The sequence below is a fragment of the Procambarus clarkii genome, chromosome 40 (assembly GCF_040958095.1).
Source record: "Procambarus clarkii isolate CNS0578487 chromosome 40, FALCON_Pclarkii_2.0, whole genome shotgun sequence".
Taxonomy (NCBI): Eukaryota; Metazoa; Arthropoda; class Malacostraca; order Decapoda; family Cambaridae; genus Procambarus; species Procambarus clarkii.
In genome coordinates, this window is record NC_091189.1 from 18,001,805 (window position 1) to 18,025,613 (window position 23,809).

At 41.1% G+C, this 23,809-nt stretch overlaps 2 protein-coding genes across 16 annotated transcripts in view; one reads left to right on the forward strand and one right to left on the reverse strand.

The window, feature by feature from the left end:
• The window catches only part of LOC123757949 (uncharacterized), a 68,758-nt gene extending 59,630 nt beyond the window's left edge, over nucleotides 1-9,128 (reverse strand). For 13 of the 15 annotated variants that reach the window (XM_045741939.2, XM_069338782.1, XM_069338780.1 and 10 more), the window contains exons 1-3: nucleotides 9,013-9,128; nucleotides 3,720-3,808; nucleotides 3,150-3,255 (exon numbers count right to left, since the gene is read on the reverse strand). In XM_045741939.2, the coding sequence (XP_045597895.2) occupies nucleotides 3,150-3,255; nucleotides 3,720-3,784 (171 nt within the window). In that variant the 5' untranslated portion in view covers nucleotides 3,785-3,808; nucleotides 9,013-9,128. Of the gene's footprint in view, nucleotides 1-3,149; nucleotides 3,256-3,719; nucleotides 3,809-8,525; nucleotides 8,721-8,823; nucleotides 8,973-9,012 lie in introns of those variants that run through there. The other 2 variants (XM_045741934.2, XM_045741933.2) reach the window with 2 other exon arrangements.
• Nucleotides 9,129-13,860: 4,732 nt separating this feature from the next.
• Ddx56 (putative ATP-dependent RNA helicase DDX56) overlaps nucleotides 13,861-23,809 on the forward strand; it is a 34,606-nt gene continuing 24,657 nt past the window's right edge. The window contains exons 1-2 of the mRNA XM_045741943.2: nucleotides 13,861-14,124; nucleotides 21,422-21,598. Of these exons, the coding sequence (XP_045597899.1) occupies nucleotides 14,053-14,124; nucleotides 21,422-21,598 (249 nt within the window). The 5' untranslated portion in view covers nucleotides 13,861-14,052. The remainder of the gene's footprint in view (nucleotides 14,125-21,421; nucleotides 21,599-23,809) is intronic.

The following is a 23,809-nucleotide window of genomic DNA, read 5'->3' on the forward strand; positions in this document are numbered from 1 at the left end:
AACCGCTTCCCTGCAGGGGTTTAGTACTGCTAGCCAGGGGTCAGAAAAGACTATCATTTCTCTTTACGCCAACAAAGTTCTTTGCAAATGAAACGAAACCATAAACCATAAGACGAAACACACATGTGAATTCTCAATCTGCCCCGAACGACCACCAGAAGGTACATTTATATACATTCAACAAAAATTCGAAGAAACACAGTTCTTGCGACCAAATAAATGTCAACTAATGCCTTGTACTGTACATACAAAACTACCCGGCTCCCAATATCAATCTCCCCCTACCCTTTCCAGTAACTAGATGACATTATTGGTCATAAAACATTCTTAGCTCAAGATCACACCTCACATGCTTTCTGACTTTTCCAAGATACATCTGGTTGGTCAGCTTATGTGGATTGTGTGCTTATTTATATTAATCAGTTTTTGCATCTCATAAGCCTTACTAAACTTTAATGAGCAGAGTTATCTTCAGTTAGGTCAATATCACTTTCAGTTGCAATGCTCTTCTCTTAACCACTTAACTGCGCCAACCGAGTATTCTCGGTCGGCGGGAAACTGCGCCAACCGAGAAAACTCCTTTTGATTTTTCGGTACCCATTCTAAATGTGTATGAGGTTGGTTATGTACGAAATGGACTCTCAGGACCTCCAGTGAGAGGCAGCCACCTTGGAAAAAATTCCCAGAATGCCCTAGAGCTGCTAGCTGGGTTAGTTCTGAGTGAGAAACCATGGGGTGGCGCACGCGCCTCTGGTTCCCAAATACCTGTCCAACGCGGTGTTGATAGATACCGCTCTGTCGGTGAAATTCAAACCTTATTGTGTGAAGAACATAAGGGTCATAATATTGGTGAAGCTAGGTGCAATAAGGACCTAACACAAAGGTCGGATGCAAGTGATACTGCACCTATGAGGACAATACAGCGAGCGTATCCAGTTGTAGCTCTGAGTGTCACCCTTGCAATCCTATGCTATCTCAAATTTATTTAGACGATACATGGATGAATCGTTTTCTGCGTTCAGTGATGATGCATCTGATACTAGTAGCATAGATGAACAGTGTTAGCGGCTTCCATGGTGGTGTTTTCCATAGATATTTTCAAGAATACCTGAATCTCTTCCTGACTGATGGACACTCTTTGAGGCAAGCTGAATCTCTTCCTGTGTGGGACCATACAAAGTGATTTTTTCACGACTATCTTACAAATTGATCTTTTCCTATAATCTTTTCAATATTACCATATGTTTTACAAACTTGGCTACATACAATCTACAAGTACTATAGCCATGGGTGTACGTAAGTGCGTTATTTACAAGCACACAGAATGAAGAAAATGGTAGTGAAAATTTATCTGTACCTGGTGCAATGAGAGCGAAGTCACACTGTGTACCATGGACTACTTCGTTGATTATTATTCACTTCTGAAGTACTGAGCGTGATATATAGTGTGTTACTGTGTAAATAGTGTGTGAAACTGTACATATTGTAATTTTAGTGAATTTTTAACAAGTAATATTGCAACAATAAACATTTATTGTGGACACATTACTGACAAACGTATCACAGTACCATGGAACATTATGAACGTTCTACTGTATACATATTGTAAAGGACACAAATATGAATCATATACGATAAAAAAAAATAAAAAATAAAACTGCATTGGAAATACACAGAACAAATAATTGAAAATATATTTGTGGCAACACCCGGTGCTTGAATGGTCCGCGCGACCATGTCTGGGCGATTCATGCACGGGCGACCAGGCCCCGATGACGTCACAGCGCACCTTGTCCACGTTCCCCACACCCAAAGTAAGTGGAATTTGGTATTTATTTTTACACAGACATGATCAGGGAAGGAAATTTATCCTTTTATGAAGAAAAAAGAATATTTGGGGAACACTTTATTTCATGCGCACAGGGGAAATTTCACAAACTCTGCGCAGCACGGTGGTTAAGAAGCACCTTTTTCTTGCAGTTATCTATGGACCTTATCACATATTTAGGTGCAGGAGGTACACTCGTGTGTTCTTGGAAATTCAGTTGTGATGCAATGTTTTTAGATCTAAGCTCATCCTGGGGTCTCATTTGACAGTGCTATGATCTTCTTCTATGTTTTCCTCCCACCTAACACACAGTACTAGTGTAGCTTGATTTCTTCAACTGTCTCTTAATCATGTCTTGTGTCAGCTTTGTTAGTACCTGCATTTTCATCTCGTCCATCTTCCATTGCTCTGCTCCTTAATTCTTGAATCATATGCTGGTGTGCTCAGGCCAATCTGTCTCAAGTTTCTCTACAGACTTGGAAAGCTTAACCAACCAGAGGGTGTTCCCCCAGGCCAATAAGCTATATAAGTTTGCAAACTTCAAGAAATTGTCTGCCATGCCTTCCTCTGACTTTCAGGGGCCTTTGCATGATGAACTGCAGCACTGCCTGGAACTACTTGCCTCATTACCCATTCTTGTGTGTCAGTGTGTGCGCAAACGGGTTGGATCTCTTCCAACTAGTTTTTAATATGTTGAAGAAGAGAGGCTGGGCCCCCACATGTCTTCCCATCAGGACCTTTTTTCTCTATTAGTGACTTTTTTTTATCCATCTGTGTTAAATATTGTCTAAGGGAGCAATGAGTTGGCTGAGGCTTATAAAGAAGGCAAAGTCTGTAGAGAAATTGATTCTTTCTTCTGCTAAATGTAAAGAAATAAATCTTTTAATGATCAGAGATTTGAGAATTCTCCAGTTGCTTTTCCTCCTCGTGGTTTGCTGAAACATTTGCAAAGATCCCAATGGCTTAGGGAAAAGATGGAGAATGTTCTGGCACCTGGCTAGAGGTGTTAGGGCCCTGCAGAAGTTAAACTTTCCTAAGGGAGTGACCGAGACAAATTCTGAAAGGAGCCTCTCATCTGAACTTTAAACTCCTCATTTTTTATAAAGTTAAAGAAGGAAAAACAGAATAGAGAACAAAAAGCCTTATATCATATTGACACTTGTAAACAAAAATTAATCCCAAAGACAAAAGTGATGAGAGTAAGCACAACGCATGCAGTGAAAAACAGTACAAGATATGCCCAAGTTTATTATGTCTAGCCTAAACCAGCAATCCCCCTGCTCCCTCAAGCCACACAAGAACACAAGCTACAGTCACTAACCTGCTGTGGTTGGGTGTAAATGACTTGCTGCTGACTCTGCTGCTGTGGCTGCTGTCCAGATGGGATAGTTATTGAAAATGGTCCTTGTTCCACCAAGATTCCACCCCTAGAATAACATAGTAATGGCAACAATACAGTTTCAGATATAACTGGTTCATAAACCTGTAGGTTGTATACATTTCTTGTGTGTTCATAACTGATCAAGTAGCAACTGGAGACTTACAACCTGAAGTATCAGCTTTCAGGCTGGTAGTTGTGAAGAGTTTCAGTTACCTGCTACTGATTAATATTATAATGTAAATTATGACCATATGTAAGGCCATGTGTGGACTGACAAGGCAGGATCAGACTGCCAGCCTTTGAGAATTATAGGATATGAACAAACCACGCAAGTACTGTACTGTATAGGATATTTAAATTAAGACCTAATAATCCAAACAGACCTATACAGTAATTAGTACATTTATTCTGCTAGGTAAACTATAAGCTCCACAAATGACAAATCCTAATCAACAAACAAAATAAATACATAAATAAATGCATAATGTAATATTTTTATAACACACTTACTCAGTATCCATAAGCGTGAGTTCTTCACAATCTGGAGAAATTACGAACAGCTGTTGTTCCTCCATGATGTCTGCTTCCTGCTCAACACACTGCAGTACAAGGTAATGTTATCACAAAATGAAAATTATTTTGATAAAATTAATCCAATAAATATACACATTGCTGACCATATTTGACTTTTAACAGATAAAAGTTTGTGTTCTTCAGTCACTCATATCCACACACATACACAGCTACAGTAATTTAAATTTTAGTCGTAGCCAGTGGCTGAGCGGACAGAACACGGGATGCATGATCCTGTGGTCCCGGGTTCAATCCCAGGCGCCGACAAGAAACAATGGGCTGAGTTTCTTTCACCCTGATGCCCCTGTTACCTAGCAGTATATAGGCACCTGGGAGTTAGTCAGCTCTCACGGGTTGCTTCCTGGGGGTGGAGGCCTGGTCGAGGACCGAGCCGCAGGTACACTAAACCCCGAAATCATCAAGATAACTAGTCCATGTTAAACTGTATCAGGAACATAAGAATGAAGGTAACTGCAGAAGGCCTATTGGCCCATACGAGGCAGCTCCTATTTATATCCACCCAATCTCATTCATATATATTTATATGTACAGTACAGTATATATATCTACCCTACGCTTGAAACAATCAAGGGATTCTACCTCTACCATGTCACGCAGTAATGGGTTCCACAAATCCCAATAAATCAAAGACTTTTCAACATCAAACGTTTAAGACCTGGAAGTTATCATGTCAGAAGATCCTACTTTTAAAAGAACACTAAAAAGTTGCTGTCAACTGCAAAAAAAACTATAGGTTGGATAACAAAAACCTATTAATGAATTCAAACTAATGATGGAATTCTTGAGATCACTAGTACAGTACTGTACTATGTAAGGTGGAATATTGTTGCACACAAACAGTCCAAGTTAAACCTGAATTTGCTGACCTTTAGACTGTGTAGAAAACGTTTACTGCTCAGAGTAACTCAACAAAAAACATATATTATTAGAACTGCTTAAAATCACTCAAATTATACTCCCTGGAGTGCAGATGTGAGATACATCACAATTTATATCTAAATGCTAAGAGGGACTGGGCTCAGAGTAAGAGCACCATACACACTCAAAAACAAATCCATAAATATTGCAAGAGTCCAAGGCTGTTTAACAACCACCCTCCCTCCAAGTATACCTAACCTTGCAGTTATCTCGCGATGATTTCAGGGCTCAACGCCACCATGGCCCAGTCCTCAACCAGGCCTCCTTGTTCATGGACTGGTCAACCAGGCTGTTGGACGCAGATGCTCACAGCCTGATGTATGAATCACAGCCTGCTTGATCAGGTATCTTTTGGAGGTGTTTATCAAGTTCTCTCTCTTGAACACTGCGAGGAGTCAGCCAGTTATGCCCCTTAAGTCTAGTGCAAGTGTGTTGAACAGTCTTCAACATGCTTATATGGGGCATTATTAGCAAAGCTCTGTGTTAAAGAGTAAACATGATAAACTCCACCAAACTATATTTGAACAATCAAACACTGTCATCCACATGCCAAACTATGTGCAGTGGTGTCCAACAGCCTGGTTGACCAAAAAATCATCCAGGAGATGCAGTCAGAGACCAAACCACAAGAACATTGATCCTTGAAACCAACTCAAGGAAACCCGGTAACTATTAAATAACTGAAAAAACATCAGATAAAATTGGTGATTGGGGTAGGTTCTGAAGAGTTGCATTTGTCCCAGTAAAGCCCATTTAAGTCTGTGACCATCAGGCGAGTATTCCATGCTACTTTCGAATGCGAGTTATACTGTAAAATGCATGCCACTTTCTCAGGAGTATTTAAAAAAAAAAAAAATCTGAATATATATGAACCAATAAAAGAGGTTTGTGGACATGTTAGATATAGACATAAGAGGATTTTTTTTTTTTTTTTTTTTTTTTTTTGAGATACAAGAGTTGTTACATTCTTGTACAGCCACTAGTACGTGTAGTGTTTCGGGCAAGTCCCTGTAATACGACCCCCACGAAGAATCGTTGTTACAACCAAGTACCCATTTTACTGTCGAGTTAAACAGAGGCTACAGTTAAGGATTTGCACCCAGTAAATCCTCCCCGGCCAGGATACAAACCCATGACAAAGCGCTCGTGGAACGCCAGGCGAGTGTCTTACCACACCACGGAGTATACAGATCTATGACAGTACAGTACTGTACTGTACTTGGATACAGGCTATTAGGGGTATACAGCTGTACAGTACCATACAAGCCAAGAAGCAATATTTGAACATGTAATCAAATTCAGCACCACCTTCAGGCTCTACATACTTTCCCTGGCTTGGTGCCTTCTTTTGATAATTACTTAACACCTTAAGGAAGGTTAGGTACATTACTCAAAGTTTTTCTAAATAATCTCGAGACTGCAAAACATATTTTTATGGATCAAAACCCTATCCATAAGTTGCATGGAGCAAATGCTCTATTAAGCAGTATGCATGGAAAGGTCCAGATTTCACAATTTGATAATACAGTAACATAATGGACCATTCAGTGACGCCAAACTTTCAACCAACCTACTGTAAATTGAGGGAGCAATCTATCATAACATGAAAATAAAGAAACTGCAAAGGGCATATTGGCCCATGAGAAGTGGCTCCTAATTATAACCAACCAATCTCATTACTACAAATCTAATCTTTACTTTAAACAATTCACATCAATTTATACCAGGTTATTTGTGGTGCCATAAATAAACAGCCCTATTCCTAAACAAATATTTACCCAAACCTTTCCTCTAAACTTATCCAATATGTATCCAGTGTTTTATATGATAGTTTGTGTCTATATATTTAACACTTTTTTATATTCCCTTTCATCTATTTATATACAGTACTGTACTTCAATCATGTCACCCATTACTGAAAAGTAATGTCGCCCATTACTTTTCATCTTCGTATGGAATGTAAATGAAGCTTCATTAATCTTTCTTCATAAAGGAAGCTTCCAAATTCCATGGATTAAATTTGTCATCCTTCAATGCAAAAATAAACTATTGTATGCTCATCTCCATGAACTCCATAAATGATCAGAAGACTGGCAAATGCTTTTTAACATAGAAAAATACAAGACTTTACATGTGAGGCACAACAACCCATGTAACAACTACTTAATTGATAACATTACCATGCAGCAGTTTGAAGAAAAGGGCCTTAAGAGTCAAAATACAACATTCACTGAAAGTTGCACAACAGGTAGCAGCAGTAGTACAAAATGCTAACTAAACCCTAGATATAATAAGGTATATCTTTGACTTTAAGAAAACTAAGGTGGTGATTGAACTGCATAAATCTCTGGTGGTGGAGGATGCAACACCAGACAACAAAAACCACCCCAGAACTAAGTCAACTTTCATACCAGGAATGAGGGTTGTGTTGCAGTGTTGTTCACCTCAGGGTTAACAACACTGCAAACCAGGCATGACAAGGCAGATATCATCGAAACCTTAAAAATACCGAACAATTTGGAGAATGTTGATCCAGACTTCTTTGAAAAGTTAAATGTTACACAAACAAGTCGGGGAGGTTATCTTGAGAGGATTTCGGGGCTTAGCGTCCCGGTAGCCCGGTCCTCGATCAGGCCTCCCTTTTGTTTCACAACCCCAGGAAGCAGCCCGTAACAGCTGTAACAACTCCCAGGTACCTATTTACTACCAGGTGAACTGGAGCATCAGGGTGGAAGAAACTATGCCCATTTGTTTCTGCCTCCACCGGAGATCAAATCCGGAACCTCAGGACTACGAATCTGAAGCGCTATCCACTCAGCTGTAAGGCACATGGGAGGGAACTATCAGGAGAAAGCGCCAAGCCCTTACGACTATATAGCACTGGGAAGGGGGTCATGACAAGAATTTGCGATGGGACAGGGAGGAAGGAATGGTACTCAACCACTTGGACGGTCGGGGATTGAACGCCGACCTGCGTGAAGCGAAACCCGTCGCCCTACCGTCCAGCCCAAGTGGTGGAGCCGCAATCGTTTGTTGTTGCCACCTATCTTGAGACGATTTCATGGCTTAGCATCCCCGCAGCCCAGTCCTTGACCAGGCCAGGGGGCATTAGGGTGAAAGAAACTCTACCCATTTGTTTCTGCCTCAACCGGGGATCAAACCCGCAACCTCAGGACTACAACTCCTAACTCCAAAGCACTGTCCATTCAGCTGTCAGGCCCGTCAGGCCTACTCCGAAGCACTGTCCATTCAGCTGTCAGGCCCATCAGGCCTACTCCGAAGCACTGTCCATTCAGCTGTCAGGCCTAAACCATAAATGCCAACTCTTAAATTTTAAAATACAGCTGGGAAAAAACATCAGGGCAAATAGGGGAGGGGTACTTTTGACAAGCCATCAGCTACCATTGAGGCTAGTAGTGTTAGTGGTCCTCAGGGAAAACTTCCTGACGGATTTAAACCGACTTATTTAGAATAGACAGTAGACAGTCCTTATGACTGTATCCTACAGTATAACAAAAAGTTATAAGTACTGTATATTAGTTTATTTTCACATCCATGAATAAATTTTTAGATTTTTTAATTTATATTTTATTATTATTTTTTGGGGGGAAATGGTGTTACGAGTTACATGTGGAGGAGGAGGAGGAGGCAGGTGTGACCTCCGGCCTGAGCCACACCTCTCATGCCAGCCCTAACACCACCTTCCTGACACAGTGTAGGAGCCACACACGGGAGGGTTAACATGGTGTCAAGGGCCGACACCGGAGTGCAGGTCACCCTGCACCAGATGCCACATTTCCTCACCAGGCCTCATGCCCAGCTACACCAGCCATCATCCACCCTCCCACCCCCTGGCCACGACTCTGACGAAGGCGGGGCAGTGGCTGAAGGCCGAGATGGGAGGGTGACATCGGAGAAAATAGTGTATGGAATGACCCATGTGCAGCGGAGGCTGGCACGGCCGCTCCTGCAACACACGCTAAACTCACCACCATAAACATTCACTTATTTAACCACTATTTTCTGGCACCAATGTGCCCCAAAGCGATCTTTGGTATTACACATTCATTCATTATGCAGCAGCGAATGTCAGGGAATCCACCACGACCCGTCTCTCACTGTATGAACGCCGTTAATTAAGACAAAGTACGAGTATCGGGCGGAGGGTGGAGAGCGAGGCAGGGAGGAGTGTTGGAGGTGGTGTTGGAGGAGAGTGGCGGCGTGCCGGCACCTCAAATACTTCTCCAACATTCCCTGGCACTACACCCTCAACATTACATACACTCCTCACCAAAGCTGTGTCCGAAATATGAGGAAATCAGATTCTCAGTAGGCGGAGGGAGACGGAAGGAACACTGTCCGCCATGTTGGGTCGTGAGATACTGAAGGGCCGCAAAACCACTGTCGTAAACCCGTGATCCCACAAACCCCGCCAATATTTCTCACTTATTATCCTCAACTCTCTATCAAAATCAAACTACATTACCTTCAATAATAAAATTATCTCTCCCAGAAAATTTAAACTCAATGTATATACCTCCGGGAAAGAGATAAAAGAGATGGGAGAAATTTATATAAAGCACATTTTGCGGTGTTTACGACATAAGGAAACAAGTGAGGGTGTGAGGGCGCGCGGGGCGGCCGGGCGGCTCCTGCAACACACGCTCCAGACCCTATTGATTGTGACGTCACCACAACAACCAATGTTTCTTACACTTTCGTCCAATTATTTCATCTTTTCCTCCCAATACTGGAATTTTTATATATATAAATTAGCATTCTGAAAGACGATTTTTTATGTTTATTTGACTTGTTTTCTTCAATCACTGTCATAACTCCAGTTTCCATACTTAACAATTGTGTTATCTTTATAATTAGTGAACAAAACTCTATGGAATTATGGGAGGTAACTGACTTATGATCAAAACAGGACAGCACGTGGTGACCTGTTTGAGAAAAAGTCTTCTTAATACAAAATTCTTGATGATATTTATGATAAAATGAGATGTCATTCAGAAACGTCAATGAAAACCAATATAACTGGTACTATAAAACATTTTCCAAACATGAGCTTAAACATTACCCCTTTTATTAACACGAAAATTATTGAAATATCAATACTGACGTGGTGTTGGGCTTTTGTTATGTTGTCTGCGATGTGTGAGTCTTGGAGAAGAATATTCTGTATAAATTTATAAACACTAAAGATATATTAAGAACAGACAAGTACCGGAAGCTCATTATGCCTGTGGTATGAACTATATATTGCGAGAAGTCTCTTGGTCTCTCTTTATTCTATCGCACTAGTTGTCAGTAAATGCACCTGTATCCTGTATCCCTCTCAATTACAGTCTTTCACTAGGATAGCTCTCTCTCTCTCTCTCTCTCTCTCTCTCTCTCTGTCTCTCTCTCTCTCTCTCTCTCTCTCTCTCTCTCTCTCTCTCTCTCTCTCTCTCTCTCTCTCTCTCTCTCTCTCTCTCTCTCTCTCTCTCTCTCTCTCTCTCTCTCTCTCTCTCTCAGCGGGCTTCAGATATACTAGACAATTATGAATAACTTGTTGAACATGGACTGCGTTTGGTAAAGCCGTGATGTGATTAGTAATTTGTAATATAAATTTATGCCAATATGTCTTGCTACTCAAATGGTAAACCTCACATTTTCGTTACAATATATCACAATATACTTCTCAATGAACCATCGCAAATGATATCCACATATATAGTGCATTCCATTATAATTTCTTCACTTTCCTGACAATGACAAAAATATTTCCACTCTATCTGGCTCATTTATTTATAATGCATTTTGTCTGGGGACAGGCAGCCTGTGCATATATATATTTTAGGCTTATATCCCTACCTTGAGGTGCTTCCGGGGCTTAGCGTCCCCGCGGCCCGGTCGTCGACCAGGCCTTCTGGTTGCTGGACTGATCACCTTAAACGAAGATACACTGTTCATCTTATTCTGCCTGAAAATCGGACTAGTAAAGGATAGATTTAAACATACATTGAATGCAATGGAATATCACTTTATTGATATAAAATATCTGAAATTCTTACAGCATCCAAAAAAAGGAAAACATGTATAATGAATGTAGAAGCTATGGAGCTCTAAGTCACAGAGTCACCTCTATTACCGTGCAAAATCTAATGTTGAATATATGCTAAGTAATACCAAGACGACTCAACTGCAACGTATAATATTGCATTGACATAATTAACAGTTACAGTGCAAGCTGTACTCTCCTATACTAGGTATAGTATTGTAATTATATATATAAAGTGCTCAGATAAATTATAGAAAACTGTAAAAATACCCATTGGATTCAGATTAAGACCATTTGTGCGCTCTGAACATCTTTTGCTCTACCACTCACAGGATGAGTATGGGATGCACAGTAACACACCACACACAGGATGAGTATGGGATGCACAGTAACACACCACACACAGGATGAGTATGGGATGCACAGTAACACACCACACAGGATGAGTATGGGATGCACAGTAACACACCACACACAGGATGAGTATGGGATGCACAGTAACACACCACACAGGATGAGTATGGGATGCACAGTAACACACCACTCACAGGATGAGTATGGGGTGCACAATAAACTACCACTCACAGGATGAGTATGGGGTGCACAATAAACTACCTCTCACAGGATGAGTGTGGGGTGCACAATAAACTACCGCTCACAGGATGAGTATGGGATGCACAGTAACACACCACTCACAGGATGAGTATGGGGTGCACAATAAACTACCACTCACAGGATGAGTATGGGGTGCACAATAAACTACCTCTCACAGGATGAGTATGGGGTGCACAATAAACTACCTCTCACAGGATGAGTGTGGGGTGCACAATAAACTACCGCTCACAGGATGAGTATGGGGTGCACAATAAACTACCTCTCACAGGATGAGTATGGGGTGCACAATAAACTACCTCTCACAGGATGAGTATGGGGTGCACAATAAACTACCGCTCACAGGATGAGTATGGGGTGCACAATAAACTACCTCTCACAGGATGAGTATGGGGTGCACAATAAACTACCTCTCACAGGATGAGTATGGGGTGCACAATAAACTACCGCTCACAGGATGAGTATGGGGTGCACAATAAACTACCTCTCACAGGATGAGTATGGGGTGCACAATAAACTACCTCTCACAGGATGAGTATGGGGTGCACAATAAACTACCGCTCACAGGATGAGTGTGGGTGCACAATAAACTACCTCTCACAGGATGAGTATGGGGTGCACAATAAACTACCACTCACAGGATGAGTGTGGGGTGCACAATAAACTACCACTCACAGGATGAGTGTGGGGTGCACAATAAACTACCACTGACAGGATGAGTGTGGGGTGCACAATAAACTACCACTCACAGGATGAGTGTGACCTTTCAACATTGCTGGGTTCACAACCGATAGTTCACGCGGCGTGACAGAAACCTTTGGGCAACGTTTCATTTCACCTGATGCCATTGTCCACCTAATAGCTAAATATGATCTTTATATTGTCTATTATTTAATAAAGAAAAAATAGCAATATATATATATATATATATATATATATATATATATATATATATATATATATATATATATATATATATATATATATATAATATATAGGGAGCCGGTCGGCCAAGCGGACAGCACGCGAGACTTGTGGTCCTGGGTTCGATCCCAGGCACCGGCGAGAAACAATGGGCAGAGTTTCTTTCACCCTATGCCCCTGTTACCTAGCAGTAAAATAGGTACCTGGGTGTTAGTCAGTTCTCAAGGGCTGCTTCCTGGGGGTGGAGGCCTGGTCGAGGACCGGGCCGCGGGGACACTAAAAATGACCCGAAATCATCTCAAGATAACCTCAAGATATCCCGGAAGGGAAGGGAATTACATTGCATTCTATACACAAGTCAATTAAGATTTAAGAGGCTAATGAAGTACAATGGGTTATCAAAGCTCATTCATGTCCTCATATAGAGGCCACTAGAGAGATGGTGGCCCTTAGGTAAATTCAGGAAAATATGTAATTGATGATTAAGTTTTTTTTTTTTTTAGTTTAGTTCATTTATTATGCACCCCATACCGTGACTGCCTGCCTTTCCACTACCGCCCGTCATGTGGTTGGTAGTGGAAAGTAGTATGTATGTATTTTTATTTATTTATTTATTTATGTATATAAAAGACGGTACATTGAGTTTATGAGAGTACATAGCATTGATGTTTTTACATTCTTGTAAAGCCACTAGCACGCATAGCGTTTTGGGCAGATTATTGCTCGAAACGCTATGCGTATTAAATGCCTTGTGTCACTTGTGACACCTCTTTGTGTCACTTGTGACACAAAGATTATTGATGTGTGTATTTGTGTGTAAGTGCCTTGTATAGTGACTGTTGTGAGCCTCTTGTAATGTCACTTGTGACACCTCTTTGTGTCACTTGTGACACAAAGATTATTGATGTGCGTATTTGTGTGGGTGATTAGATATGTATGTGTATGTATATGTATATATATATATATATATATATATGTACATGTATGTATGAGGGTGTGTACATGTGTATACAACATTGATAATTTTGTAACTTGCGTCAAACATTGTTATTTGCTTAGCTAAACGAACTAAAGAGTTCAGTTCCTGAACCGATTATATGCCTCTGTAATCCTTTACACCACCGCCCATGGGATGGGTATGGGGTGCATAATAAAGAAGGAAATTGTATTGTAATGGCTTCAGGTATTGTATGTACTAGCTCTATCTATAAATCCAACATTATGTTTGTAACTCTGCATCTATGTATATCCGTTTCCTGAATAAAATATTATTATTATTATTATTATTATTATTATTATTATTATTATCATTATTATTATTATTATTATTATTATTATTATTATTATTATTATTATTATTATTATTATATCATGTGGAGTCTTGTAAATCTTCTAATACGCATAAAGTGTAATTTATAGCACAAAACTCTAAATTTTCTCAATAATATAATATATGTCGTCTTTAGCATTAACAATATTTATTAGTTTAATTAATATACATTTTTGTAGGTTTGGGAAATAAGAACCGCGGAGGCAAGAGCACATGTTACCTCTCATGAGTTTGTAAACAAACCCTCCAGCGGCTGTGTGTGCAGTTATCGGGAGGACAAACCCTGGATGCGAACTGCACCTGCTATCAAGAAGAAGGGGCTGTGCAGTCTGTCTGTGTCTGTCTGACAGTGTCTGTCGAACAGTGTCTGTTTGGCGCCCAGTGTAGCAGTGTTTGCTGGGCCGGCTGTACCATCAAAGATGAGCGAGGAGATGGAAGACGAGAAGACCATACAATTCCATGAAATGGGCCTGGACGACCGGATATTGGAGGTAAGGTGTTTGTCTATTTCTGTAAAGAAATGGCTCTTGGATTTCACGGGAGACATCTCCCGTCACGCAGGGTGCAGTTGCACCTCCACAGATCTATGATACTGGTAATGGCTCAAAAGGGCCACCACTTGCGGGCTATTCATGCCCGTAAGTGGTGGCCTTTATCAAACCAACTTTATCAATCAATCTTGGATTTGTGTATTCTAGCTGTTGCGGCCCCTGTCTCTTAGCTATTGGGTGACCCGTCTTTTAGCTGTTAAGGGCTTTTGACTCCTAGTTATTAAGGACCATGGCAACAGGCTCTTGATAGCCCTGACACCTAGCTTTTGAGGGCCCCTGACACCTAGCTTTTGAGGGCCCCTGACACCTAGCTCTTGAGAGGCCCTGACACCTAGTTCTTGAGGGGCCCATGACACCTAGCTCTTGAGGGGCCCCTGACACCTAGTTCTTGTGGGGGCCCCTGACACCTAGTTCTTGTGGGGGCCCCTGACACCTAGTTCTTGAGGGGCCCCTGACACCTAGCTCTTGAGGGGCCCCTGACACTAGCTCTTGAGGGGCCCCTGACACCTAGCTCTTGAGGGGCCCCTGACACCTAGCTCTCCCGATTTGCCTAATAGGCCGAGTGATTTTCTTTATTTTCAATAAATTGTTTCCAATTAGTATTTTTCAATTATTATTATATTAAAAACATAAATTATTAACGTAGTTGTGTCAGTTTAGGTTAGGTTAAGATAGGTTAGGTTAGGTAGGGTTGGTTAGGTTCAGTCATTTATCTACGTTAGTTTTAACTCAAGTTTAAAAAAATTAACTCATACATAATGAAATGGATAGCTTTATCATTTCATAAGAAAAAAATATTGAAAAATATATAAATTCAGGAAAACTTGGCTTATTAGGCAAATTGGGCCTTGTATATGTCACGGGGGGTGGGCCGGGGCTCTGCTAGCACTCAGCTGCTAGGGGCTCAAAAGGCCGAATACTCAGCCCCTCCGACTCCCGGGATTCACCGGAGTCTCCTTGGTCACACAGGAGAGGACCAACAATGCCCACCTCCGCAGGTCTTTGCTTCCACCACAAAAGGGGGGTGCCACTGATTCACCCTGGAAGCCCTTCAGTCAAACACGGGGAAACTGCTGTTAACAGTTCCGGCCTAGACCCGTGGAGGAGTGCAGTAAGACTCAGGCTTACCTTGTAACAATAACCTCCCTGAGTCTTGCCTGCCAGACAAAAAGGTTGCAGGAAGTCCTTTCCCGCCTGTCTTCTCTATCTTCTTCTTAACAAGGTCGCCAGCTGGGTTATTATATCTGCACCCCAGCGATGCAGTTCAGTGGGTGTATTATATATTGTTTGTTGCCAGAAGGTTGCTACTCCCATAGATCTGCTATTGGACTGTCGGCCCAGGGTACTCTCCCAGGAAGGTCTGTGTGGCTTTACCTCTCTCTAGCCTCTACGTTACTAGTTGCCACCATTCAGGCACTGATACTGATCGGATGGCTAAGGGTACACTTTTATATAAGTCTGTGCTGTTTTTACCACTCTCTAGACAATAAGAACTTCTATAGAGAACGTGGTGTTCCCTAGGTGGTACTATGATAACCTTCGTGTATGCTCATAGAGAAATATTATAATGGAGGCACACTTAAACACAATGATAAAATGTGTGAATTTACTTACACAAATTACATGATCACACATACAATCACAAGTAATACATGAATATGAAAATAAGGATAATAAATCTGGAGATCGTCAGCAACTCTTCTTCCACGACCTCCAACACTCCTTCAACTGGGCAGAAAGACAGGAGTCACACACTCTCTCACAGGAGGGCCTCTTCACCACGTCGGCACCTCGTCTTCACTGCCCTGCCGTCCATACATACTGTCCTTTCCAACAGTCTTGGACACAAGTTGCCCTGCAGCCTATTCTACTACTAAAGTATTAATGTCCTATTGCCACATACATAAGTGAATATTGTGGCCTATCTAGCCTACTCACACAAGGGGTAATGGGAGGGAAAGTGATCTACCTTTAAATTCCTGGCTCACGACGCCTGTCCCTCGATGGTGTGGTTCCCACGCTTCCTGAGTCGATCCTTGACGATCCAGGAACGTTCCACAGGTCCTCGGGTGTCGTGAAGCCTTCACGTTGTCGCCGTTCCAATCCCTGAGATTCAGCTACCCCAATCCTGTTTCATCAATGGGCACTGAGCTTATCACTATTTTCACACACTCGCCCCTTCCACAAGGCGTTGCTCCTTGTCCTAGGAACGGTGTCGTCCTTCCAAAACCCTCAGTGGATGTGATCCGGTTACAGCTAGGCCTGCCCGCCACACCTTCCAGGCCGTCAACGTCCAGCGTCGTCGCCGAATATTTTCCAAGTTTGGCACTCTTTTGCTCAATAAACTTGGTTCCTTTTTGCTTCCCAGAAGCGCGGGGTCTCCAATATATAAGGTGGGCTGCGATGGCTAACTCTAATCCACTGAGAAAGGCTTGTAGAGCCTCAAATCCTTGTGAGCTGACCGAGGTGCGTCCTCTCGCTTCCACGGTCAGGTCAACTCTGACGTTGGCGCCGCCTGGGGCACTCGGTGACGTCACGGCGGGCTCTGATTGACCCAAGCCACCCAATTCGCACACGGCTAGCGTCCCTTCCAAAACGTCATATCTGCAGTAGGGGATACTCTTTCATTTATATCAGGACGCCACTTTCCCCTTACCTACAACTTATAATGTAAATTTCTCCCTTATCTGGCGGCCGGTCTGGTCGCCACATATATCAACAGACTCCCTGTACCTCAGAGAATCAGTAGGGAGAGCTGATATGACTCTTAAAGCAGGCAAACGAAAGAAATAGGAGAGGGCAAATATATATATATATATATATGCGAACAAGCCTGAATGGTCCCCAGGACTATATGCGAATGAAAACTCACACCCCAGAAGTGACTCGAACCCATACTCCCAGAAGCAACGCAACTGGTAACTACAGGGCGCCTTAATCCGCTTGACCATCACGGCCGTAAAAGGAAGTGATAGCCGAGGCTATTTGAGCCACTTCCCCGACGGCAACTCGGATGGTAATCTTGGGCATAGCATTTCACCAAATCACCTCATTCTTTGGGGCACACGTGAGGAACACAAATGCGAACAAGCCTGAATGGTCCCCAGGACTATATGCGAATGAAAACTCACACCCCAGAAGTGACTCGAACCCATACTCCCAGAAGCAACGCAACTGGTAACTACAGGGCGCCTTAATCCGCTTGACCATCACGGCCGTAAAAGGAAGTGATAGCCGAGGCTATTTGAGCCACTTCCCCGACGGCAACTCGGATGGTAATCTTGGGCATAGCATTTCACCAAATCACCTCATTCTTTGGGGCACACGTGAGGAACACAAATGCGAACAAGCCTGAATGGTCCCCAGGACTATATGCGAATGAAAACTCACACTATGCTATACACTATGCTATGCCCAAGATTACCATCCGAGTTGCCGTCGGGGAAGTGGCTCAAATAGCCTCGGCTATCACTTCCTTTTACGGCCGTGATGGTCAAGCGGATTAAGGCGCCATGTAGTTACCAGTTGCGTTGTTTCTGGGAGTATGGGTTCGAGTCACTTCTGGGGTGTGAGTTTTCATTCGCATATAGTCCTGGGGACCATTCAGGCTTGTTCGCATTTGTGTTCCTCACGTGTGCCCCAAAGAATGAGGTGATTTGGTGAAATGCTATGCCCAAGATTACCATCCGAGTTGCCGTCGGGGAAGTGGCTCAAATAGCCTCGGCTATCACTTCCTTTTACGGCCGTGATGGTCAAGCGGATTAAGGCGCCCTGTAGTTACCAGTTGCGTTGCTTCTGGGAGTATGGGTTCGAGTCACTTCTGGGGTGTGAGTATTCATATATATATATATGTCGTACCTAGTAGCCAGAACTCACTTTTTGGCCTACTATTCAAGGCCCGATTTGCCTAATAAGCCAAGTTTTCCTGAATTAATATATTTTCTCTAATTTTTTTCTTATGAAATGATAAATCAACCCATTTCATTATGTATGAGGTCAATTTTTTTTTATTGGAGTTAAAATTAACGTAGATATATGACCGAACCTAACCAACCCTACCTAACCTAACCTAACCTATCTTTATAGGTTAGGTTTGGTTAGGTAGCCGAAAAAGTTAGGTTAGGTTAGGTTAGGTAGGTTAGGTAGTCGAAAAACAATTAATTCATGAAAACTTGGCTTATTAGGCAAATTGGGCCTTGCATAGTAGGCTGAGAAGTGCGTTCTGGCTACTAGGTACGACATATATATATATATATATATATATATATATATATATATATATATATATATATATATATATATATATATATATATATATATATATATATATATATATATATATATATATATATATATATATATATATATATATATATATATATATATATATATATATATATATATATATATATATATATATATATATATATATATATATATATATATATATATATATATATATATATATATATATATATATATATATATATATATATATATATATATATATATATATATATATATATATATATATATATATATATATATATATATATATATATATATATATATATATATATATATATATATATATATATATATATATATATATATATATATATATATATATATATATATATATATATATATATATATATATATATATATATATATATATATATATATATATATATATATATATATATATATATATATATATATATATATATATATATATATATATATATATATATATATATATATATATATATATATATATATATATATATATATATATATATATATATATATATATATATATATATATATATATATATATATATATATATGTCGTACCTAATAGCCAGAACGCACTTCTCAGCCTACTATTCAAGTCCCGATTTGCCTAATAAGCCAAGTTTTCATGAATTAATGTTTTTTCGTCTACCTAACCTACCTAACCTAACCTAACCTAGCTTTTTTTGGCTACCTAACCTAACCTTACCTATAAATATAGGTTAGGTTAGGTTAGGTAGGGTTGGTTAGGTTCGGTCATATATCTACGTTAATTTTAACTCCAATAAAAAAAAATTGACCTCATACATAGAGAAAAGGGTTGCTTTATCATTTCATAAGAAAAAAATTATAGTAAATATATTAATTCAGGAAAACTTGGCTTATTAGGCAAATCGGGCCTTGAATAGTAGGCTGAGAAGTGAGTTCTGGCTACTAGGTACGACATATATATATATATATATATATATATATATATATGTCGTACCTAATAGCCAGAACGCACTTCTCAGCCTACTATTCAAGGCCCGATTTGCCTAATAAGCCAAGTTTTCATGAATTAATGTTTTTTCGTCTACCTAACCTACCTAACCTAACCTAACCTAGCTTTTTTCGGCTACCTAACCTAACCTTACCTATAAATATAGGTTAGGTTAGGTTAGGTAGGGCTGGTTAGGTTCGGTCATATATCTACGTTAATTTTAACCCCAATAAAAAAAAATTGACCTCATACATAGGGAAAAGGGTTGCTTTATCATTTCATAAGAAAAAAATTATAGTAAATATATTAATTCAGGAAAACTTGGCTTATTAGGCAAATCGGGCCTTGAATAGTAGGCTGAGAAGTGAGTTCTGGCTACTAGGTACGACATATATATATATATATATATATATATATATGTCGTACCTAGTAGCCAGAACTCACTTCTCAGCCTACTATTCAAGGCCCGATTTGCCTAATAAGCCAAGTTTTCCTGAATTAATGTATTTACTATAATTTTTTTCTTATGAAATGATAAAGCTACCCTTTTCACTATGTATGAGGTCAATTTTTTTTATTGGAGTTAAAATTAACGTAGATATATGACCGAACCTAACCAACCCTACCTAACCTAACCTAACCTATATATATAGGTAAGGTTAGGTTAGGTAGCCAAAAAAAGCTAGGTTAGGTTAGGTTAGGTAGGTTAGGTAGACGAAAAAACATTAATTCATGAAAACTTGGCTTATTAGGCAAATCGGGCCTTGCATAGTAGGCTGAGAAGTGAGTTCTGGCTACTAGGTACGACATATATATATATATATATATATATATATATATATATATATGTCGTACCTAATAGCCAGAACGTACTTCTCAGCCTACTATGCAAGGCCAAATTTGCCTAATAAGCCAAGTTTTCATGAATTAATTGTTTTTCGACTACCTAACCTACCTAACCTAACTTTTTCGGCTACCTAACCTAACCTAACCTATAGAGATAGGTTAGGTTAGGTTAGGTAGGGTTGGTTAGGTTCGGTCATATATCTACGTTAATTTTAACTCCAATAAAAAAAAATTGACCTCATACATAAAGAAATGGGTAGCTTTATCATTTTTTAAGAAAAAAATTAGAGAAAATATATTAATTCTGGAAAACTTGGCTTATTAGGCAAATTTGGCCTTGCATAGTAGGCTGAGAAGTGCGTTCTGGCTACTAGGTACGACATATATATATATATATATATATATATATATATATATATATATATATATATATATATATATATATATATATATATATATATATATATATATATATATATATATATATATATATATATATATATATATATATATATATATATATATGTCGTACCTAGTAGCCAGAACTCACTTCTCAGCCTACTATTCAAGGCCCGATTTGCCTAATAAGCCAAGTTTTCATGAATTAATATATTTACTATAATTTTTTTCTTATGAAATGATAAAGCAACCCTTTTCTCTATGTATGAGGTCAATTTTTTTTTATTGGAGTAAAAATTAACGTAGATATATGACCGAACCTAACCAACCCTACCTAACCTAACCTAACCTATATTTATAGGTAAGGTTAGGTTAGGTAGCCAAAAAAAGCTAGGTTAGGTTAGGTTAGGTAGGTTAGGTAGACGAAAAAAACATTAATTCATGAAAACTTGGCTTATTAGGCAAATCGGGCCTTGAATAGTAGGCTGAGAAGTGCGTTCTGGCTATTAGGTACGACATATATATATATATATATATATATATAAATAAATATAATGTACAATATATATGCTATACTGTATTGTGTATATTATTATATACAGTATTTACTTAGGACTATTATTCACATCCTCTGAACCAGTTACACATTTACCAGTTTTCTATCTTTCATTTAAAAAAAAATCTTAATTTTTTTAATAACCTATGATTTGTTTCAAGGCCATAGCAAGATTAGGATGGAAGGAGCCAACCTTGATTCAAGAGAAGGCTATCCCATATATTCTGGAAGGAAAGGATGTTCTGGCCAGGGCTAGGACTGGATCCGGCAAGACTGGAGCATTTGTTATTCCAGCTATTCACAAGATTCTTGAAGGAAAACAAAAGGCAACAGAACAGGTAAGATAAATACTTCTTACTATTAAATTTTAACATTTGCAGTACAGTATACTGCATAGCTCATGGGGTATATAATTTTTCTGGACAGCATAATTTGGTTGCTCCTTAAGATCTACTGTGTCATATTTCAAGTATCTGGATCAGAAACTGTCAAGCTGAACAACATTCAGGCACTGGCACCACAGTCCTTGTAGGTAATTGGGGATCACTAAAGATCAGGAACAAAAGGTTTGATCTTGCTTCCTTGTAGTCAGTGACAGGCAAGCACTGATCATCACTTGTTCTACTACTTTCCTCTACCACTTCCACTGGCTGCATCGCCTCCTAATAGTCCACCATTTTTTTCCACCACTTTCTCAGACCACCACTTCCAACATCATCTCTAGCACATTCTCCACCACTTCCACCTATTCCATCCATTATTATAACTTCCGCCACCACCTCCACCATCAGGTTGATGAGACGAGGGGAAAATTCTCGAGGAAAACAACAAAAAGGCATGTGGGGAACTCAATATGACCGCAACATAATGGGGGGAATAGACAACCTCAGAGAGGCAAGGGGAGCAATGGCCTATAGAAGCCCGCATGTAGTTGGAAGCATTCTATGTCTGCCATCGACCGGAACAGGCACCCAGAAAGGTAAGCGCCCCAAAACAAACCCCTATTCTGGTTAAAATTGCTACCAAAAACCGAACTAGTGGATAGAACTCCCCAACCGAAAACAAGCAAACTAGTGTGACGTCACACACCGCAGCGCCACTGTCTGCGCAGCTTCCCCCTCCCCAGGAGGGGGAAGGGGGAGCCCCAGACCCCCGCGCCGGCTACCCACACCTCAGTTCTTGAGGCTGGATGTCAAAAACGCGAAAAACCGCCGACCGGAGGGAGGGAGGGATGCCGGGGAGCCTCCGGGACTCACCCAGAAAATGGCGTTTCATTACATTCAACGCTGGTTTTCTGGGGGGAGCCCCGTCGGCTCCCCGGAGCTAACTACCCACAGACAGAAAAAAGAGGGACTTACCCGGGAGGCAGTCGTCGCTCACCCCTCAACTCGAAGCCGAGACAACTGACTGCAACCGCCGACCCAAAGCAACACAGGCCCGACGAGGCCCAAGGACATTCACAAGGTAACGAGCAGCCAGGACCCTGTTCGACCGCCAAAATCCCCGCGCCCGAATATCAGACCAAGACATATTCCCAAAGACGGCAGCAAGAGCCGCGAACTTACGAACGTCATGGGCACGGGGATAGACCGCAGGCTGGCTGGACCTAATAACCCTGCGGACGACCTGAGAGACCCGAACCCGCGAACAGGGAAGAAGGGAAACCGGATCAACCCACAGCGCGTCCCTGGACACAGAAGCTGTGGCGCGCAAATAACGGCGAAGCGCCGCAACCGGACACAAAACATGATGCACCCCCGGCCTGACCAACCAAGCATCAACCACCCATGGACCCCTCCGGAACGCAGCAGTCTCATTCTTCGCCAGAAAAGGAGACGGCTGCAAACGAACAAAACAATCACCACGACCAAAAGAGCAGAAACCCCTGCGCCGGAGGAGAGCATGAAGCTCCCCTACCCGACCCCCAGAGGCCAAAGCCAACAAGAAAAGTGCCTTGGAAAAACAATCCTGGACCGAAGGGGCCACAACGAAACGAGGAGATGAAAGGAAAGCGAGCACTCTGTCCAAAGACCAGGACGGCTCAGGCGACGCATGAGCAGGCCGGAGGTGAAACAATGCATGAGACAGCATGCGAAACGGCGCAGACGTAACATCGATACCGAAAGCAAGCTGAAGCGGCTCCGCCATCGCCGCACGATACGAAGCGACAGTGTTAGGCATAAGATGACGGTCCTGAAACAACCACGAGAGGAAGGACAAGACCACCCGAACAGACAAGGAGCTAACACGACGAAGACGCAAAAAGAAACGGAAGGACCGCCAGGAAACTTCATACTGCCGCCGAGAAGAAGCCCTCAGGTGGGACACCAACAAGGAGGCCACCTGATCACCATAGAGATGATGATAGACTCGAGTCAAAAAAACCATACGCGAAGACTCGAGGAGAAGATCGAACCAGCCACGTGACGGACCGGCCCGATCTGCTGAAAGAGGCGGAGCCGCGGGAAAACCCTCGGGTTCGGACACCGAGCAACCAGCGCCTGAAACCAAGGCTGGGCCGGCCACCAAGGGGCCAGAAGGACAACTCT